The sequence below is a fragment of the Salvia hispanica genome, chromosome 4, assembly GCF_023119035.1.
Source record: "Salvia hispanica cultivar TCC Black 2014 chromosome 4, UniMelb_Shisp_WGS_1.0, whole genome shotgun sequence".
Lineage (NCBI taxonomy): Eukaryota > Viridiplantae > Streptophyta > Magnoliopsida > Lamiales > Lamiaceae > Salvia > Salvia hispanica.
The window spans coordinates 28,337,982-28,358,315 of record NC_062968.1 but is presented as its reverse complement, the minus strand read 5'-3'; the positions used below and the strand labels follow the sequence as shown (position 1 = coordinate 28,358,315).

At 34.9% G+C, this 20,334-nt stretch overlaps 4 protein-coding genes across 6 annotated transcripts; 3 read left to right on the top strand and 1 right to left on the bottom strand.

The window, feature by feature from the left end:
- Nucleotides 1–1,734: 1,734 nt before the first annotated feature.
- Nucleotides 1,735–4,914, bottom strand: LOC125218787 (protein DETOXIFICATION 33-like). Its single transcript, XM_048120554.1, has 9 exons — nucleotides 4,583–4,914; nucleotides 3,854–4,049; nucleotides 3,433–3,778; nucleotides 3,257–3,343; nucleotides 2,983–3,039; nucleotides 2,679–2,917; nucleotides 2,452–2,570; nucleotides 2,116–2,202; nucleotides 1,735–2,023 (listed from the first exon to the last, which is right to left on the bottom strand). The coding sequence occupies exons 1-9, from the start codon at nucleotides 4,823–4,825 to the stop codon at nucleotides 1,964–1,966; spliced, it is 1,434 nt and encodes a 477-aa protein (XP_047976511.1). The 5' UTR covers nucleotides 4,826–4,914; the 3' UTR covers nucleotides 1,735–1,963.
- Nucleotides 4,915–8,782: 3,868 nt separating this feature from the next.
- LOC125223851 (serine/threonine-protein kinase tricornered-like) lies at nucleotides 8,783–13,168 on the top strand. Its single transcript, XM_048127152.1, has 13 exons — nucleotides 8,783–8,997; nucleotides 9,116–9,330; nucleotides 9,529–9,703; nucleotides 10,320–10,403; nucleotides 10,496–10,737; nucleotides 10,866–11,094; nucleotides 11,215–11,379; nucleotides 11,593–11,727; nucleotides 11,850–11,963; nucleotides 12,141–12,188; nucleotides 12,410–12,488; nucleotides 12,695–12,751; nucleotides 12,831–13,168. Exons 2-13 carry the CDS (start codon nucleotides 9,140–9,142, stop codon nucleotides 12,887–12,889), a joined length of 1,578 nt encoding a protein of 525 aa, XP_047983109.1. The 5' UTR covers nucleotides 8,783–8,997; nucleotides 9,116–9,139; the 3' UTR covers nucleotides 12,890–13,168.
- An 852-nt stretch (nucleotides 13,169–14,020) lies between these two features.
- LOC125222736 (cold-regulated protein 27-like) lies at nucleotides 14,021–16,281 on the top strand. Of its 3 annotated transcripts, none has more exons than XM_048125508.1 (4): nucleotides 14,021–14,172; nucleotides 15,138–15,332; nucleotides 15,474–15,711; nucleotides 15,815–16,281. In XM_048125508.1, the coding sequence occupies exons 1-4, from the start codon at nucleotides 14,110–14,112 to the stop codon at nucleotides 15,901–15,903; spliced, it is 585 nt and encodes a 194-aa protein (XP_047981465.1). In that variant the 5' UTR covers nucleotides 14,021–14,109; the 3' UTR covers nucleotides 15,904–16,281. The 3 variants fall into 3 exon arrangements, with proteins under 3 accessions (XP_047981465.1, XP_047981466.1, XP_047981467.1); XM_048125509.1 differs by having other exon boundaries at nucleotides 14,024–14,172; nucleotides 15,144–15,332; XM_048125510.1 differs by having other exon boundaries at nucleotides 14,041–14,172; nucleotides 15,129–15,332.
- A 222-nt stretch (nucleotides 16,282–16,503) lies between these two features.
- Nucleotides 16,504–19,598, top strand: LOC125222734 (coenzyme Q-binding protein COQ10 homolog, mitochondrial-like). The gene is made up of 4 exons (XM_048125507.1): nucleotides 16,504–17,079; nucleotides 17,402–17,597; nucleotides 18,765–18,896; nucleotides 19,092–19,598. The coding sequence occupies exons 1-4, from the start codon at nucleotides 16,778–16,780 to the stop codon at nucleotides 19,206–19,208; spliced, it is 747 nt and encodes a 248-aa protein (XP_047981464.1). The 5' UTR covers nucleotides 16,504–16,777; the 3' UTR covers nucleotides 19,209–19,598.
- Nucleotides 19,599–20,334: the final 736 nt, after the last annotated feature.

Here is a 20,334-nt window from a genome sequence, read left to right as displayed (position 1 = left end):
GGTCGTGTCCGGGTTTGAAGGTGGCGGGTTGGGTTCGTGTTCGGGTTTGGGGTTTCCTTAACAGGTTGGGTTCGGGTTTGGCCTTATTGGGTTGGGTCGTTATCGGGTTGACCCGATAACGACCTAATCCGCACGATTTGCCAGCCCTAATATCTGACATATTTGGCAGAGAAGGTGACCGTAGAGAACACCATCTCTACGACACAAGATGTTTAGATATGGCCAAGGGCCAAGTACAGGAAAAAGGGGCTGCAGCCTAATGTGAATATTTTTAGTAAGCTCAGGTCTTTTCAATAAAACCTCTGAGTGTTACTGTGATGATGGCTTGACAATATTTTCAAATGTATATGTGTATTTTCTGCAATGTGTTCACTGAGTACCTTGTCTTCAGCCCTGCATATATTTCTAAATATGCAAGTTAAGCGGTGACGAGGAGGGGCAATGTTGAGCAGAGATGGCGAATGTGTTTCAGCTTGATAAATACTTGGATGCATCGTGTCTCCATACACGTTGTCATTTTCTCTTGACGACGAGGAGCGATGTAGCAGAGATGGCGAATGTGTTTCAGTTTGATAAATGCTTGGATGCATCGTGTCTCCATACACGGTGTCATTTTCTCTTGACTCTTCCGCCGGAATGTAAATAACGAACTTTTGTTCCTTTGTATCATGCCAGTTATTCCAATTTAATTTCATTCATATCAGTTTTGCCGAGATTCCCTTTTCTTCCCCGCTTCTTTAATCCTCCCCTAGTCGCTATAAACTGTGTTTGCTATCCTTAGCAAAGTGCGGTTGTAACAGTTACTAACTTAGTTTTTCAAAAACTCTTAGACGATATCCCATCTCAAATAATCAACTTTTTTATATCGAGTTGTCCCAACAAATAAGGTGATAATTTCATGATTGATGAGCTCACATAAATTTCTATGTGCTCATACAATTTCCTATACAAAATCTTCATCGAACCAATCTAAATAAAGAAGTTAAATTGACCACTCTTTCCTCGTCCATTTTTCATTACTTATTTTGAAATCCACAAAGAGTGAAGAAATAGGTAGGGATTAAGATGAATAACATTAAAACCACCCATAAACACACCCCTAAATTGTTTATTTCCTATATTTATAGGCTATTAATTCATATAAGTATGACTGAACAAAATTAAATAAACAAATGAAGCAAGATTGAGAATTATATTATGATAACCCAAATAAAGCCTTGCTTTTGGATCGTGCAGCATTTCATAATCAACAAAATTCCAACTTGGGCTTGTGGACATGCAATTCTAAAATGAAATTTTTGAGTGACTTTTTTAAAAATTATGATTGGGCCAACTTATTCCATAATCAACAAAATTTCATAATCAACAAAATTCGAACTTGAGCTTCTTGACATATGCAATTCTAAAATGAAATTTTTGAGTGACTTTTCAAAAAATTGCGATTGGGCCAATTTATTTGAAATCTGCTTAAAGCTTGAAGAACTCAACTAAGTATGAATATTGGATATATTCAACAAACTAAACTCTAAGCCCAGGCCATAATAACTTTTTCCAAAAATGATTTTAAGACCCTTCCGGACTACAATACATAGTAGTAGCATTAAATATGTACAAACCCAATAAATAAAATGAGTTTTATTAGCCTAATTAGTTCGTCTACCATGCACCATTTGATATTTATAATTATCAAATAATTTTAATATCATGCACCATAGCATTACATTACTATTCTCATACAAAAACATAAATAAATAAGCTATAGTTGAAATTTACATATATGAGTGTTTAGACCGATATGAAATTCTGAAAATTTGATAGGTATTAATACACACCAACTAAAAATATATAAAAACTGACTTTGGAAATCCAAAATTTTATAATTAAATCCCAATCATAACAGAAAATCCCAAAATTTTCCAAATATTTTTTAAAAATTGAAAATCTGAAGAAAAAAACTGCATCATCAGTATTGGTTGGCATGATTTCCACCCCATTTCTTGACACGGCTCTCTGCCTCATTGGCCTATATATAACACAAGTTGAGAAATTTGAATCAAACTCTTCCACACACTTCATCATTATCGATTTATCACCATTATAAATGAACAAACAAACCTCTTTTTCCCAATTTCTAGTTGATACGATGCCTATCAAGATCACAGTCTGCAGACAAATTCCTCCAATCATTCCACCCCAAATTCCCTGCACATATTCACCATGTGGTTCAGAACATATTTCTTTTTCGGAATAAAATTTTATTTAGAGTGTTAATGAAAAAAATAAAATAGATAATAGGTATTTTCATTGTTAAAATTGTGTAGATATCTCAAAATATCAACGGTACATATAATACATATATTATCTTTATTGGAATAAACCAAAAAAAATAAGCGAATTTAACATAATAAATAGCACAACTATAATGAAATTGTAAGATGAGGAATTTCTTACCACAGAGCCAAAGTCGAAAATAAAGCCTAAGAGTATCCCGAGTGGTAGTCCCACAAGGTAATAACACCCAATGTTGATGTATGCCACAATCGATTGCCATCCAGCTCCCACGGCAACCCCTAACAAGCCACCACGAGTCATTATTGCAATGTTTCAAAAGTAATGTCGAAATTACGAAATTGATGAAATTATGTGCACTCTCGTTGGCATTATAGGCTAGGTAGTACCGGATAAGACGGGCTGAAGGCCGTTGAGTAAGACAGTGAGTGCGAGGAGAGTAGATAGCCTTGTCGTCTCCTTTGCCACCGCATCACTATTTGTGAAGAGGTAAGGGAAGAAATCCTTCGTGGCTAACACAGTAACCATACAAACCACCCCGATCAAGATGGTGGTGATCGACACCACCACCACCGAGAACTTTGCAGCCCTTGCATTGCCTGCCCCGAGCTCGTTGGCGACTCTCACACTGCAACGAACGTGGGTTTTAGACGAGTTGGATTTCCGTTTGTAAACGAGTGAAAGAAGGAGCACCTTATGGCAGCATTGAATCCAACTGAGATCATTGCATCCCATCCATTGATATTCATGCTGCAAACACACATTTACACAAGGTCTTAAATCCTAACTCAATGTAGCCATCATCAAAATACAAAATCAAGAATCTTGTTTTCTCAATTATGTAGCCATCCATCCATGATCAATATCAAGAATCTTGTCAAAACCTAACTAGATTAAGAATCTTGTTTCCTCTCAATCAAGACATGAAAAAGAAGAAAAGGACAGTGCAACGAGACGAGCCACGTACCAAATTGAAAGGGCGTCGACCGGTATCACAGGGTTGTCCAAATACCCTGCTATCACTAGCAACCCCATCAAATACCATACCTCCAAGCTGCACATCGAAGCAAAGTCACACCAACATCAACCAAGATCCATGCAAACCTCAATAGGAAAAAGGCGTAAACGACAAAATCATTTTACCATAACATGACAGCAGAGGCCAGAGAGAGCTTCACAAAGTCATACAAGTCACGAAAGGCCAGCCAAGAGAAGCCACTCCACGCGCCATCAGACTTGGTGTAGAAGATGTACACCAACTGCAAGATCACAATGAGCCACCACGACACGTTGAGAGTGATTGCAGCTCCAGCGAGCCCCCACCCGAGGTACGTGATTAGATACCAGCTGAAGAACGTGTGCAGAATCAGAACGAAGAGGGAGATCCATGCCATTACCATGAGCTTCCTCTGCGATTGCAAGAACTTCTGTATAGGGAAATTCACCGCATACGCAAACATCTGTGGTATCATCAAAATCGCAAACCTACCTGCACCAAAAACATACTTTGTTCAAACACCAAACTACATTAAAGTTTTATATTCAAAGATTGAATGAAATGAACCTGCAGCTTGAGAGATCTCATCAGACTCCCCGAAGAATGTGAGGATAGGAGCAGCAAAGAGGTAGATGGGAAGGAGCAAGAACGACGTGGCGAGCAAGATGATCCATGATCTTTGCATATAAACACCAAGCATCCTGATCTGCCCTGCACCAAAAGCTTGCCCACACAATGTCTCTAAAGCACTTCCCATTCCCAACTGCAATCAACACCATATTTCTTGTTACATTTCAGAGCAAAATGCCTTGTTCATATCTTACATTTCTAGAAACTTAGGTGTTTTCTTAATCATAAACCAACATACATTAATATGAATTGAACTCTTTACAAATATTTAATGATAAGATATCAACACACACACAGTATCTTCCTTACTTTCCAATAAAACATTCATATCAAATTGCATCTTCCAACATCATTAAAGGTGAAAAAATTTCCATTTCCCCTGTTTTTCATTAAAGTAAGCTCTTTCAAAAAATTAACAATCTGTTTGATCAAATATCCACACACACACACACACACAAGCATTAAAAATTGCATCTTTCCCATTTTCCAAATATGCAATGAAACACAGTGTTACATCATATCTACACAGTACACACCACCTTCTCATTTCCAAAATCGAATTAGAACATGAAATAAATAAAAACCCACAAAAAAAAACCACACCACGATTCTTCATAAAAACACAAAAAGAAAAGGAGAAAAGAAGAAGCAAGATTGAATTTTTACCATGGCGCCAAAAACAAGATTTGCAATGACAGAGTTCTCGACGGAGACGGCGGCGAGCTCGAGCTCACCGAGTTGGCCGGCGAAGATCTGCGTGAGGGCGCCGAGCGAGTACTGACAGATGTAGGTGAATATCGCCGGCCCAGAAATCCCCCACAGCGTCTTCGACTCCACGCCGAAATTCTCCAAGAATCCGCCGCCGCCAACGCGCTTCTCGAGAAGCGGCTGCTTTCCGGCGCCGTCCATGGCCGGAATATTCGATGGGATGGGAGTAGTGAGTTTGAAACAGGTCGTTACAAATGTGACCTGATATTACTACTACAGCAGTGATTGTGAAGGAGGGATCAGGGATCAACTATGCTATATTTATGCTTTCATTTAGTACTACTGACCAATGAGAAAATAAATTAGAATAAAATAATACATCCTCAATGAATTTGACACGAGTTTTAATGCAAATTTAATAAAATAAAAATTTATAAAGAAAAAAATAATTAAAGTATTATTAATGGAAAATGAGTCCCACCTTATAAGAGATGAGAATTTCTAAAATTAGAAAATGTATATTCTTATGGGGACGGACTAAAAAAGAAAGAGTACATATTCTTGATTGTGAGACAAAATGAGTAGGGTAGGAAAGATAAAAGATACTCCTACTAAATTTTAAAAATTAAGATGTATGAAGTATTGTTTTTTGTCATAAAAAATAATTTATTTATTTAGAACAACTGAAATGGAATACGGCTTCACTAATTGGTACAAAATGATCACTATTTTTTGTACATGGTAGAACAAAGTGTGAAAGATTTGAGAAGGAGCATTTATTTATAGATTAATGAATGAATGTGGAGAAATTTGAGAGTGGCATATGAACCACCTGCCCATACCTTTATATCGGAGATTTGTTCTGTATAATCTTCACACCATCAAGTACTTAAGAAACTTTGCTCTTAGTCATTGCTCTAGTAAATTAGTTAAAAAAAATTCGCTTTTAAATTTTCTCGTCAAAAATTGTCGACTACAACAATTTATTCCTATGATTTAGTTGTTTTTTTTTTCTATGTTTTTAAGTGCATGGAAATATTTTTATTTGTTTCGATAATCGATTAATCTTTTAACAGTCTTATCCGCAATCAACCGTGTAAAATAAATGGGGCATATGAAATGAAATATATATAGACAGAGTAATTTTGATATCTCTAATGAGTGTTTAAATATACTTTTGCAAAATAAAAATGACGTCGCTGAAAATAGGATGGAATAATCTCCAATGGCTTAACAACCCGTGATTCAAATATATATAAACAAATTTATTGCTTTTTTTTGGAGTTGGGATAAACATAAAATTAATTCCTTACGAAAACGACATAATTTTTTTACAACTTGTAGTTTTAATATTATAGCTGTATAACTAACTCGTGTCAAATTCATTGAGGATGTCTAGAAGTCTTACTTTTATAGAAGAGATATCCAGCTTTGATTTATAACTAACTCTAAATTTTTATCAAATTTTGAGTACTTTGGCATTAGTCCAAATTGGCAATTGCAGAAAATAGTGGAAGACTATAGTATAGTGTCAGAGATTAGAAAGGACAATTGAAGAAAAATAAGATAGACACGAGAAGCTATTTCATGAAGTAGGAGTAGCTTTTTTTATAAAGTTTCTCTTGAAATCAAAATATACGTTAAACTCACAAGATAAATTTCTTTTGGAAATGTCTAAAAAGTCCTATTTTTACGTATTAATTTCCTATAAATATAGAAGAGATTTCCAAGTTTGGTTTATAACTAACTCTATTTTATAATCGAATTTTCAGTTTTTAGTAATTTGGCATTAGTCCAAATTGCATTGGCCAATAACTTAATTTTTTAGATTCAGATGTGAAATTCAATATACTATTGAAAAGCGATACTTGGTGGTGTGAAATTCAAATTTCAACTATAAAATTTAAAATTAGAGGTCGTGGCAATGAATTTCTATGTTTTTTGAGTGACCAAAACCCAACATAAATAGACAACACTAGAAAGCTACAATCGATAGATAGTACTTTACTAAATAAAAAATATGATCAAGACATAGCTCATTAAAGTCCTCCGGAATTTCGTTCATGGATTCTTCATTGAAGATATTATAAGCAATTTCACCTTCAATTCTAGACATATGATTAATGAGCTCATACAATTTCCTATACCAATATTCTAAAATAGAATTGAAATCGACATATTTTCCTGCATCACCACCCTAAATCGGGAGCTAATTCCATGATTAATGAGCTCACCAACTGTGAAGAAATAGGTTGGGAATTGAGATCATCAGTATCAAAATCACCCATAACACACCCTTAAATCGTATATTTCCTATATTTATAGGCAATTCATGAATTTCATATGTATAAATATGCCAGAACAAAATTAATTAAACAAACGAAGCAAGACTAAGATATAGATTATGAACCCAAAGGAAGCCTTTTCTTTTTTTACATTTCAATCTTTTTTTATGTTACATTATCATAATCAAAAAAATTCCAACTTGGGCTTCTTGAAGCAAATTTTGAGCGACTTTTAAAAAATTGTGATTGGGCCAATTTTATTGAATGTAAACTCGGAGCCCAGTCCATGATAAATTTGTCAAAAAAAGCATTGTAAGACCAAGACTATAAGACCAAACCTAAAAGATGAAATGAAATTTTAAATGACATTGATTTTTATGTTGATGTTTGGTATATAAGATTAAAAATAAAATAATTTTAGTAAGATGTGTTTGATAAGCTAAATTATTTTTAAAATTAAATTGTAAAATGACAGTTTTATCCTTAATACTACTATATATTTATCTCATTTTTGTTGAAAAGCTGAATTAGTAGAATATGCAACACATCACACATGCTAATTAATTTTTTATCCAAAAATACCAATACAAAAATATTTTTCTTGAGTTAATATAATGGTGCGAAATGTGATCAAACTGGTAACATGGTCAAACTGATTAAATTCACTGTAACGCAATTTTGTTCGAATTTCAGAAATTTGGTCAAAATTTATACAAATGATTTTGACAGCCATTTTTAATTTCCACTATCCACAATTATCTCAAATTTTGTCTAATGCTAGTGTACTAAAAATAGAATATTAATAATTAGGTCTAATATTTTGGCACCGACGTAACAAAATATTTCAGGCAAATGAGCTTTAACATTAATTAATAAATACAGGAACATGAGACTCTAAAACGTCTTTTCGATGTACTAATTAATAAAGTATCCTCTCAATTTATATTAATGGGACAAAGGCGCCTAATTAAAATAATCACATTTACAAAAAATTACTACTACAACATACTGTACTTGGTAACTTGAGGGTGTATTCGAAATTTAATGAAAAGTAAAATAAGTTATATATAAATATATCTAAATTTTAAATAACATAAAGAAAAGTAAAATAATTAGTTGGTGTTCTGTCAATTTAGAGGCTTCTTCTATATACTGTAGTTCTTTATTGCATATATATTACAGTATTTTTTTGGAAAAAATCTATATCTGTAGACCTATATATAATATGGGTTATGGGGTCCAAAATTACATGCCCACCTATTTAATTATGGTACCATTCGTATTAAATTTATTACTTCCCATGTATCGATTTGCAAAAATAATTTTTTGTCGCTCCTAAAATTCATAGTTATATATAATTCATGTTTTCATTTATGTTTTAATATGCCTCATTTTAAATGAGAAAAAAGGGATAATATTGCGTTTTCGTTTCATCCTTTTGCTGTTTTTGTGAGGTCATCTTAATCAAAATTTTCACTTAAAAATGTTTGTAAATAGAACTTTTTTTGAGAGGACAGTGAAATACATGACGACACAGTCAAAATGTTTAAATTCTATTGGCAATTTTTAGTTTGAGACATCCTATAATATTATGTACCACATTAATAATTGAAATATCGCATATAATTCGATAAAAGGCATAGAAGGTTGCGCCAATATTATAATTTTATTATTGTACTAACAATTTAGAAAACGTGTCATATACTATAAAAAAAATTAGCAATTAAACCATAATAAACTCAAATTTAGAAAAAAAAAGGAAAAACACAAAAAGACACCACTCTTTGACACTATGCTTCTCTGTTTCTTCCTATTAAAAAAAGAAACCTCAATTAACAGTATAACAAAATTCGTTCTTTCCAAAAATTCACGTTGCCACATCTCCAATCCATCGAATCCAATTAGATTAACTCAAAATCCGAACAAATTACAGCTAATAATCTGCTTGCACACACCCCACCACCAATTTTAAAAGCAATTTATGATTGATCGATCTCGCATCGAAACTCCCAACAAGTTAACAAAACAAGAGTTGGTTGCGAGCAGCTTCTTCGTCTCTTTTCATCATTTCCTGCTCCCTTTTTTCAGGTACTTCGCTTTCCACCTCGTAATTCTCACTGCAGACGGTTCAGCTGTCGAATTTCACATCAAAGTCTGCACCTTTATTGAGGAAGCTTCTAATTGTTGTCTCCTTTTGCTGCTGTAGCTGCCGTTTCTTGATCTGGGTCTGATGGAGGGAGAAGGGAGCGCGGTGAGAATGGAGAGCCCGCAGATGAAGCTGCAGGCCCATCGGGCCTTCACCTTGGAGCCTGATGAGGCGGTTTCTTCGCCGGTGACGCGGCAGAAGGCGGCGGCGGCGAAGCAGTTTATTGAGAATCACTACAAGAATTACCTGCAGGGGTTGCAAGATCGCATGGAGAGGTGAAAATCTTGATTGCCTTTTGGATTTAATTTGATTTGATGAATCTGTAGTTGTTGTGTTTTTGCTTTTGAAGGGATGCTGATTGGATTTGACTTGAATTTTACTAGTGTGGATTCTAGAAATGTGAATGAATTAGGTGAATCCATGTGCATTTTGTTGGAGATTTAAGTTTTTATTTTTGGGGTTTGTTTAATTAGGAGGAGGACGTTGCAGCGGAGGGCGCAGGAGGCTCAGGTGTCGAGCGAGGAGGAGGAGATGATGATGAGGAATTTGGAGAAGAGGGAGACTGAGTATATGAGGTTGCAGAGGCACAAAGTAGGGATTGATGATTTCGAGCAATTGACTATTATTGGTAAAGGAGCATTTGGTGAGGTATGTTGGTTTGTTTGCAGCTTTAGATTTCACACATTGTACTTGCATTTGTTTGATCTGATTACTTGTTGGTTCAATGAGCTGATTTGCAGAAGAACCCTCATAGGTTTAGTATTGATGAAACGACGAGATGGCACTCTTTGATTCATCAGTTGTAGGAGTTTATTAGAATCATTTACCAAAGTTAAGCTAGAGTAGACTTCACAGTTGACTAGCTTAACTTGAATCATGTGATTCATCTATTTAGAAGGTTATAAGGAAAAGTCTTGATTGGTGCTATAAAGAGCCACTTGATTGAAGATATATATGGCATTAGTATTTGTGAACTCAAGTTCAGCTGATCTATTTGCTCGATTTACCTAATAAATTTAGAGAGGGATTTGCTCTAATTCCTACTAAATGTGACTAGGCCGAATTGTTAGTTCATTAAGTATAAATGATTCTTGGATATGCTACGGCATTATATCTTAGCCTGTCCTTGTCATCCAAAAATAATTACTGCGGGTGATATGGTCCGAAGCAAATGCAAATTTATCGTTCACTTGTACTTATGTGTGGCCAGAAATGGAAAACGTAGATTATTATGATTCGTTCGTGACTTAGTTAAGTGATACAGGTTAGACTATGTCGAGCTAAAGGCACAGGAGAAATATATGCCATGAAGAAATTGAAGAAGTCGGATATGCTTAGCCGTGGGCAGGTGAGAAAATATAAATAGAAAAATGAAAGATACAAAATATATTTCCATGTACTTTGTTGTTGAAACTCACTGGATGAGATGATTCCTTATAGGTTGAGCATGTTCGTTCCGAGAGGAACCTGATGGTCGAGGTTGATAGTCGGTGCATAGTGAAGCTCTTTTATTCCTTCCAAGATTCTGACTTTTTATACCTCATCATGGAGTATTTACCTGGTGGTGATATCATGACTTTATTGATGAGGGAGGATATCCTCTCTGAAGACGTTGCCCGGTTTTACATGGGGGAAAGTATTCTAGCTATCAGCTCGATCCACCAGCATGGCTATGTACATAGGTTTATATATATTCATCCTTCTATGTATCATTTTAATATAAATGATGTAGCATGTGCATATATAATATAAAGTTCCTTTAAATATCGATTTATTGAATATGGCATTTGTTCGAATTTGCAATCTGTAGGGATATCAAACCGGATAACCTCATATTGGACAAAAATGGACATTTAAAACTTTCTGATTTTGGCTTGTGTAAGACACTGGAGAAATACTCGTCAATATTGTTGGAAGATGACGATTTTTTGGCTCAAGATTCTAAAACCGACGTTGAAGGTAATGCTGATGAATTGACTGCTCCCTGGTTAATGGCAAAGGAGCAGTTACTACAATGGAAAAGGAACCGTCGCGCCCTGGTATATTTCCTTTTTTCCTTTGGTTTTATATGAATTTGTTCATAGGTCTCCTTTTGTTTTCTCTTCTCTATTATGTCTATAACATATAAAGTGTTATGCACTCAACAATCTTACTTGTAGGCGTACTCTACTGTTGGAACTCTCGATTATATGGCACCTGAGGTCTTATTGAAGAAAGGATATGGGATGGAATGCGACTGGTGGTCTTTAGGTGCCATAATGTACGAAATGCTTATCGGTTATCCTCCATTTTGTTCTGATGATCCCAGAATGACATGTCGGAAGGTACACAGTCTCGATCGACTCTCAAATATGCCACCTTAAAAATTTTATTCGCTAACCTTTCCAAAAATCAATTCTTTGTAGCTGGTTCTTATTTGTACAATTATTGGATCATTTTTCATTAGAAGCTTTTCTGATATAGACTTCGTTGGCATTTAATTGTATTGAATTTTCCTGTGACCTTTTGTCGTTGAACTATCTTTCCTTTTGTACCAGATAATAAATTGGAAAACATGCCTAAAGTTTCCCGAAGAACCAAAAATCTCAGATGAGGCGAGGGATCTTATTTGTCATTTGTTATGTGACGTTGAGAAGAGATTAGGGACCAGAGGAGGCGTGGACGAAATAAAGGTATGTAAAATGTTGCATTATTCAAGGATGTATTTGAAAATGCTGATTTTCATGTATCGGAGAAGGGCTGATTTTCTCCCTCTTCTATCATTTGATAATTTCTAAGTTTATTTCGATTTCAGGGACATCCATGGTTTAGAGGTGTTAAATGGGAATGCCTCTACGAAATGGAAGCTGCCTACAAACCCGTCGTGAATGGAGATTTGGATACACAGAATTTCGAAAAGTTTGATGAAGTGAGTTCATTTTAATATGTCTCAAACTAGTTTTAATATGTTTGTTAGTCTAGGCAAGTATGACATTCCATCTATTATCTTCCATCAATTCTTTCTCTTATAATCGAGTAAGACTATACCGATACCATTTTGCAGCATTTGACGATGTTCTCTAATGTTTTCGCCTCTCTTTCTCAGGGAGAAAATCCACCATCTAGCACACCAAGAGTAGGGCCATGGCGGAAGGTAACTTGTGAAGAGGATTGCAAATTCGGTTAAATATTAGGCCATTTACTTGAGCATATTGAACAAGAAACAAGAAATGTTAAATACATGTTTTTGATTTAATAAAGTTGATAATTTTTGCTTTCAAGAAAGGAATTCTTTGTAAAATTGTTACTTGTGATGATTAGATACCACATGGCGAGTTGCTGATGATCTAACATGTCGATTTTCTTGCATGACAGATGTTAACATCGAAAGATGCAAATTTTATCGGGTACACTTTCAAGAAATCAGATCTTCTTAAGTCAGCTGGAACCGCAGGTATCGCCCTTCACTAAGATCACGGACAGTTATTGCTTCGATTGGTCTCAGCTTAACATATGCTTCAAGCAATATAGGGAGTAGCATTATATTAATGCTTACGTGCAACTAAGATTTTGTCGGATATAGAACTCGAATACCAAACTTAAGACGTCCCTTTGCCCTTTCTTGAAGTCTATTAACCTATATATGTTGTTGTTGCGCAGGTATAGATGTGAGCTCAAATCCATCTTCAAGGCCTCCTTCTCTGGTGTCATTATTTGGTATGTTAAATCTTCGACTACACAATGAGGCATCGTTATTTCTACTCGACTGAAAAGGCGAACTTGACTCCTAATGCAGGTCACGTAGGGCTAGAAGACTCGGTGATAGCTGAGGACGACCCAAAGCCCCAAGCTTGATGTTGTTTGAAGCTTAAACCAATGCTCGTATTCGGATTCAATGCGCGTAAGCGGCTTGTTCTTTATGTATATGAAGAGAACTCAAGATCACTCTGGATAACAATTTTGGGCATAATTTTTCAATTCTTTCTTTGCTTCTTTGTCTAAATCTGTTGTTTCTACGTTGGTGGAGTAATGTTAATATCTGCAGGAAATAACAACATTTATGTAAATTATTTAAATGTTTGTGCTGTTGTGCAACGAATTTGGTGCTGAATATATCTGCATTTTCTCCCTAAATCATTTTCTTTTTAATTATATACTATATCCAATTGATCTTATTAGTTTGACAAGATTATGCTAAAAAGAAAATGATTTTGTACTAAAAGGAATGATGAATACTTGAATTAATTTGAGTTCTTCCAAATTTTTAAATTTATTATATTAAATTTAACTCGATAATATATCAATCAAGCGTGAATTTGACAATAGAATATAAATTGTAAGTCTACTGAGAAATTAGATTTAGTAAGTATTATCTGGATATTTCATCTTAGTTTGATGCTAATTGGATTAAGCAGAAAGAGCAATATTATAAAAATAAAAAAAAATTAAAAAATAAGTACACTTCTATATTTATCTTATGACTCAACTTGCGACAGTAGCCAAATAGATATTTTGTAGGATACATTGAATGAATTAGATTTTTTTGTTGGAGTCTAAATTAAATGGAGTATCTGACATTTCTCTGTCAGTTTAAGCTTTTGCAACAAATCATGACGTCAGTCAATACTTATTTCATACTGGCTCTTCATGAAATTAATGTATAAAGAAATAAACATTAAACAGATATTTTTTTGACAGCAACGTTTACATTTAATTATTATAAAAATGACAACAGCACATTATCTTAGGTATTTCTAGGCTAATATTTATACTCCATATTACTATTAATATTTAGTTATATTGGTTAGAATAAAACCTAATTAAATAATTATTTTTACAATTCATATAGTGCAAACTTAAAACTACGGAAAAAGTATGAAAATATCGTTTATGGCAAACACGTGTAAAGTAGACCACGTGGCATGAACTTTTTACTATTTTGCCACACCACAAGGGTTACCCCAAACAAATATCTCAACCAATTACAATATCGAAATTTAATCTCTTAACTTCACTAAAATTCTCAATTTTTTCTCTGGATTCGAGGTTTTGGACAAAGGAAAAGGAGAAATTGTATGGATTCATCTGAGTTACCCTCGAGAAATTCTGTCGAGCAAGAAGAGACTTCCAAATTAGTGGTAAATCGCTGTTATCCCTCTCAAATAATTATGGTTTATAGTTGGGAAAAGGAGTAGTTTTGATGAATTTTTGTTTTTAGCTGACATTTTTTTTATAATTATGCCGTGATTCGTGCAAAATTGTGCAGAAATTTGCATCACGAAAGAGCAACTGTTTGAGATATTTGATAGTTGTTCAATCGAAAGAGGAGAATTATGTGATGTGCTGATCTTAATAGGAATATCTTCTTCCCCCGATTTCACTGTTTGTTTGTTGATGAGATGATGAGAAGAATTGCCTTCTTCTGTATCATGTGTTATTGTTGAAAAGTGGCTGAAGTTTACAAATTTTTGGAGTACACAGCTGATTTATGACAATACTGTTTCAATTTTGAAGATTTAGTTGGCTGTGTTATGAAGAAAGAGATGAATCTGAGTAGCAGAGTGAATTAGCTTTGAGCATCTCAATTTGTTTCCCAACATTTCTTTGATGGATTTCACCGTGTTTAATGGATCGTCTTAGAGTTCGCTCAAACTTTGAACTACATTTGTTTGTTTTTCCCATTAAGGAAAATGCTAATATTTGCTTGATGGAATGGTTATAAGGTTGTATAAATCATTTAATTTTTCCTGATTGCCTCTGCCTGTGTTGAGGAATTTAGTATCAATTGAATTTAGTGTATATATAGTCGTCCTTGCGCCCTGCAATGATGATGTTTGCTGGTTCTTGAATTACTACTAATCTTCTTGAATCTATTTATAATTTGTTACTGAAAGTTGGTATCTTAAACCATAGACTGAGTTAGGGTTGTATAAGGATTCCATCTTGCCTGAATGCTGAATGTCCCTGGGTTGTGAATCTAGAGGACAGACATTCCTTACCCTCGTGCATTGATGCTCGTTCTTTGATATGCACTGAACCGTATGTTGGTTCTTGCAATTATATGGATTTCCTGGTTTTAGTTTATTCAATTTAGTTCTTGTAGTGTCAGGAAAGAGAGCTGATGGCAAAGGAATGGACAGACGAGAAACACTGCTTGTTTCTCAAATCTATGGAATCAACATTTGTCAGCCAGCTATACAAGTCAATAGAGATGTTTGGCTTGCAGTCTCATACAAGCTCTTCATCGCGATCAAAACCTCTCAAGCAAAAGCAGACGAGCACCCGAACTACTGGACAGGTTTAACCTCTAATTACCTTTGTCCATCAAGTAGTAATTTTTGTAGTGTTATACTGTTATGCTATCTGTATAAGTTTCCAAATTCAGAAACCATCCCTAAACGTTACTGTGTGCTATTTGCAACCTCTTCCGCCAATGTAGTTTAAGGTTCACCGAGATGGATTTTGGTCTAAAGTCGACTTCCAAAAGGATGAATCTGAACATGACCAAAGAGAGGAAGGTAAAGTTCCATTGTCAAGTCCCTGGATCCAGCGCTATCGGAACTCAAAAATACAGGCAACCAAAAGGTGTCCATCTTCGTCTGCTAAGGCTCCTTCAGCAACAACACATACGAGCAACTTGTCACCTTCACGTGAAAATGACAATGGCGATAATATAGGTATTTTCCATCCCATTTGGACATATTTTTGTGCACTACCATCACATTTGCTCCCGGAAAACCTGTGATGATTTCTTTAACATACTCATATCTTTTCTAACAGAGATGTCAGATCAGAACTTCAACGATGAAGCTGTTACAGAAGAGCTGTCTGCCAAGATAGTCGAATACGAAGACAATGAGAAGCCATGATCAAGTAATTACTTGCTCTCCTATCATCTGCATAAAACACACTCTGGCAACACAAATTCCAAATCATTCCCTCTAGTTGTTCCCAATGGCACTACCATTCGAGCTAACAACATCGTGGAAGGCCATCCGCACAAACCTCTCGAAGACTAGAATGCTGATGTAGTTTAGATAGACCCAAAACCAGAGGATCCTAGTATTCTGATTGAAACAATTAAAACCTATGACTCCATGAAAAAAGAGTTGACATGTGGAGAAGGGTGCCGGAATCTGCACTAGTTATGTGGAGTAGATTATTTTTGTAAGCTGTCAAAGCAGTGGCAGACTGCAGCTATCCCATTACTTGGGTTTAGAAACAATCCCAGATTTTATTCTTTATTATTAGAATTCCAAAATTTTCTTATTGTTATATTGAAAACAACATTCTAGGCCCTCTCAAAATTGTATTTTGAGCATAAACACTTCTCCAAACTGTGCCTCATAACATCCCTTTATAGTTACTAGTACTGCTTACATATGCTAGTAAGATACTCCCAATTGCAATTTCTGTTGAACATTCAATTTGTGTGACCATTCAATGATAATAAGCATACCTGTAAATAAAAATGGACGATATATATTATAATCACATATTCCACCGCTTAAAAAAATCCTATTTAATTTAATTTATTTTTAATATAATTTTTGTTTTACTGGTTTTGGATGTATAACTACTCCTAAACAAGAAATTGGGGCATTGAAAATTGCAACTTTTTGCAAATCAGCCATAATTTTGGCCTCAAATTCGCAGCAGAATCATATCTCAAGATCTCATCAGGCAAATTCGGTAGGTTTCAATCGGACAACAGTTCAAAATCCTAATCTTTTTTTGCTACAAATGCCTCCGTTCAATTCCGCACCGAGGGCGCTGGCGCGTTTGGTAGCGCTCCGTAATCCGTCGCGGCGGCGCACGAGAGATTATCCTAGCTTCAGCCAGGTTCGGCCTTCGAGTAATATCGCTGGCAACAATGCATTTTCTCCAGAGGAAAATCGGCGTCACGGGAAATATGGTTTCCTAGGCTCTGCAAATTCGTCGCGTATTTGTAATTTTGTTCAACAAAAGAGAGGGTTTTTGGGATGCGGTGATGGCGAAGAGGGCGGTATGCTATCAAAAGTGCACCAGGAAAAGCGTGTGTTGGGGTAATCTTTGTTTCGCTATTGTTTCGAATTTCTGTTTTGATTCTTTGTGGCTCTGCGTGGAAAGTGTAGATTTTGAAATTGGGGATGGATTATGTGATCTAGGTTAAAATGAAGTATTATGATGAAAAAAATGGATAATTAGTGAAAATTGCTGCGAATATCTGATAGCATGAATTAATTTACTCCGTTATCAATATCGAACTATTTGTGTATTGAACTAATGATCAGTCAATGTGATTTATTTGGAGAAAGTAGTGTGGCTTTTGATTCAGTTAACAACTTAACAAATCTGCAATTTGCTGATTTATCTTTTTCATGTTAGATATTCACCTGAACAGTTGTTCAATGTGGTTGCTGCGGTTGACATGTATGAAGATTTTCTTCCTTGGTGTCAGCGCTCACAGATAATATGCCAGAACCCTGATGGAAGTTTTGATGCGGAGTTAGAAATTGGCTTTAAATTTCTTGTTGAAAGTTATACATCGCATGTGGAGTTAACAAAACCAAAATCCATTAAGGTGAAGATCACGCAACTTGGTCCCCCATCCATATAGTCATATTCGTTTGTTCCTTGTTTTGCTGGTTGGTTGGAGTATAGGATTCACAATCACTACTACTCCACTTGTTATTAATATTAACCTAGCACTTCATCATTTGCTTAAAATTAGGAATGGCTTCTCCAAAGAGATTTTTGGGACTGAACTGTTAATTTATGTTGGGGTTAGGGTAGAGATATAAGGTTGTGGTTGTTTCCGGATCAAACTGATTGACTTTATATAGACATTGTGCTGAGTTTTAATGCTATAAATACAAGGCTTGAAATAAGGAGCTGTTTTTAGGATTAGAGATGAATATTTTGGCTAATTATATATGTCGTTTGCTAAACGTAGTGATAATATAAGGTAATTATAGTTGTTACTATGAGTTCGTTTCCTCCAAAGTGATTCACTTGTTACTGCTACACTCTATTCAGATTTCGTAAAGTTGAGTTGTTAATGAGTTTCAACAAGACCTAAATGTCTCTATCTTAATCCTCCTCCATTGGAGGTGGATTTTAGAATGTTGATTGATCTATTTTGGATGCCGTCACATATGTTTTTACTTCTTAGACCATATTATATTCTGTATTTTTTATTCTCCTTATTTTCTTTTATGTCAATAACTTAACAAACAATCTTAGTCTTGTCTTTGGAAAAAAGAAGATTGTCAATGAAACTTATCCTCAACATTGATCTTATTCAGAGGACCTTTCTGTTTATCTAATTTTTATTTTATTTTTATCATTTCTTCTCATATTTGTTGTCTTATTATGAAGAAAACAATTTAGAATAGGAAATGGAGTCTTAACTAAAGCCTAAAGGAATGTGGCATCACACGTCTAGTGTTTGCTCGAAAATGTACTCAGTATATCATAATTTCCCGATTGTCAGATGGCAAGGAGCCTAAAAATAATAACACTGCACCTTCGTATCTGATTACTGATACCAGTGCAACTCCAATATGTTCAGTTTTGGCTTTTTTGTTTTACCCATGATCTTATGGAAAGTAGATGTATGGTTGGTTAAGCCCAGCTTTAGTCAACAGTTCAATCTGTAAGGTTGCCATTATTGTTTTCCTTCCAGCAAGTAATGCGCCAATGAAGTTTTCCTTATTATAAAACATTTATTAGGTCTGTTTTGTTGCAGACGACTTCATCCCAAACTAGTCTTTTTGAACATTTGATTAATGTCTGGGAATTTTCCCCTGGACCCGTTCCTGGAAGTTGCAGCCTCTATTTCATGGTGGACTTCAAGTTTCAATCGCCACTTTATCGACAAGTAAGCCTCCTCAGTACTTTTAACACTGTAATTTTAGAACGAGTTCCTGTTTTGGAAACTTAAAAGATAGCATGATTTCTTGATACTTCTTGCATAGGGAAAAAAGAACCACCAAACACCAAGCACGAATATTATTTGTTAGTTATTTCTATAAATCTTTATGATTTAATGTAAATCTTTATGATTGTATTGCAGGTTGCCAATATGTTCTTCAAAGAAGTGGTTTCTCGGCTTGTTGGTTCGTTCAACGATCGATGTAGACTAATATATGGACCTGGGGTTCAAGTTCTTGAAAATAGCTATAATCACTGAACATAAGAGAAAGTCATTTTGATCATCTTGTCAAAACCCTGTCTTTTACATAAGCTGAGTTCTCTCATTTACTATTGAAATGCTGAGAAAGGTACCAACCCCTCCCTTGCCTGAAATTTTTTTCTTCTGATACGTCGTCTCGATCTATTTCTTGAAACGATGTCGTTTTGTTTTCTTCGGGCGATGGAGAGAAGAGGTGAAATGATTCATGTATATGGTGAAAGGGGATATTAGGCTTCATTACCTTGTAGAAACATGTATTTTTCTAGTTCTTTTTTACCTTAGGTTAAGGCCCATAGGCCATATGTATTTGAGAAAATAAAATAGGAACTTTATACTTAGAGTTTAAGTGGATTGAATTGTTATTGAGTTGATCTGATTATAATCCAATATGTTAATATTAAACTTGTTATATAATATGTTAAGGAACTTTTCATGCCGAACAAAAATCCTACCTACGATATTAAAATCCTAACACGATTTGCATTCAAAAGAAATTAATTAGTAAATTAATTCAAAATTAATTTTATAGTACTAATACTTAAAGAGAGTAAAGAAAATGCAATGAAATTAATCATACATTTCAAAAACTAGTACTCCTGTTTTCATCTCAAATTAAATTCGATAGAATATTTTCTTTTACGATGTCCCAAAGTTATTGATAATTCAATAACTCTTATCTTTAAATAGAAATTAATATTTTTAATCTCTTATAGAATATTGTGAAACTAGTTCATCAATCGAAAAAATTAAATGCTATACCTAAGCCTTTCCACTCTAATTAATTTTATGTTTTATAATAAGTATATTATTCATTTATCCATAAATATAGTTTCATTTTGTTATTTTAGAGTGACCATCAAAATATAGGCTTATTTTAAAAATAAAAACTATTTCTCAGACTCTACACATTTTTCTCTCCTCTCTTATTTACTCACTCTTACATATTTTGTTTTCATAAGAGCATCCGCAGCGCGGCTTGCCACCGTCTCGGTCTCGTCTCGGCGAGACGAGACGGCGGCGAGACCGCGTTGCAAGAGAGAACTCATCTCGACAAGATGAGACATCTCGTCGCGCATCGCGCGCGGAAGGGGTCGGCCTCGAGCTGCCTCGCCATGCGCGCAGG

Excerpts from the sequence above, each read along its gene's own strand:
- LOC125223851 (XM_048127152.1), top strand. The coding sequence starts at position 9,140 with ATGGAGGGAGAAGGGAGCGCGGTGAGAATGGAGAGCCCGCAGATGAAG. Across the intron at positions 9,331-9,528 it reads TTGCAAGATCGCATGGAGAG|GAGGAGGACGTTGCAGCGGA; the intron begins GTGAAAATCTTG and ends TTGTTTAATTAG. Across the intron at positions 11,964-12,140 it reads ATTTCGAAAAGTTTGATGAA|GGAGAAAATCCACCATCTAG; the intron begins GTGAGTTCATTT and ends TCTCTTTCTCAG.
- LOC125218787 (XM_048120554.1), bottom strand. The coding sequence starts at position 4,825 with ATGGACGGCGCCGGAAAGCAGCCGCTTCTCGAGAAGCGCGTTGGCGGC. Across the intron at positions 2,918-2,982 it reads GGATTCAATGCTGCCATAAG|TGTGAGAGTCGCCAACGAGC; the intron begins GTGCTCCTTCTT and ends CGTTCGTTGCAG. Across the intron at positions 2,024-2,115 it reads CTAGAAATTGGGAAAAAGAG|GCCAATGAGGCAGAGAGCCG; the intron begins GTTTGTTTGTTC and ends TGTTATATATAG.
- LOC125222734 (XM_048125507.1), top strand. The coding sequence starts at position 16,778 with ATGCCTCCGTTCAATTCCGCACCGAGGGCGCTGGCGCGTTTGGTAGCG. Across the intron at positions 17,080-17,401 it reads CAGGAAAAGCGTGTGTTGGG|ATATTCACCTGAACAGTTGT; the intron begins GTAATCTTTGTT and ends TTTTCATGTTAG. Across the intron at positions 17,598-18,764 it reads CAAAACCAAAATCCATTAAG|ACGACTTCATCCCAAACTAG; the intron begins GTGAAGATCACG and ends GTTTTGTTGCAG.
- LOC125222736 (XM_048125508.1), top strand. The coding sequence starts at position 14,110 with ATGGATTCATCTGAGTTACCCTCGAGAAATTCTGTCGAGCAAGAAGAG. Across the intron at positions 14,173-15,137 it reads AAGAGACTTCCAAATTAGTG|TGTCAGGAAAGAGAGCTGAT; the intron begins GTAAATCGCTGT and ends TAGTTCTTGTAG. Across the intron at positions 15,333-15,473 it reads GCACCCGAACTACTGGACAG|TTTAAGGTTCACCGAGATGG; the intron begins GTTTAACCTCTA and ends CCGCCAATGTAG.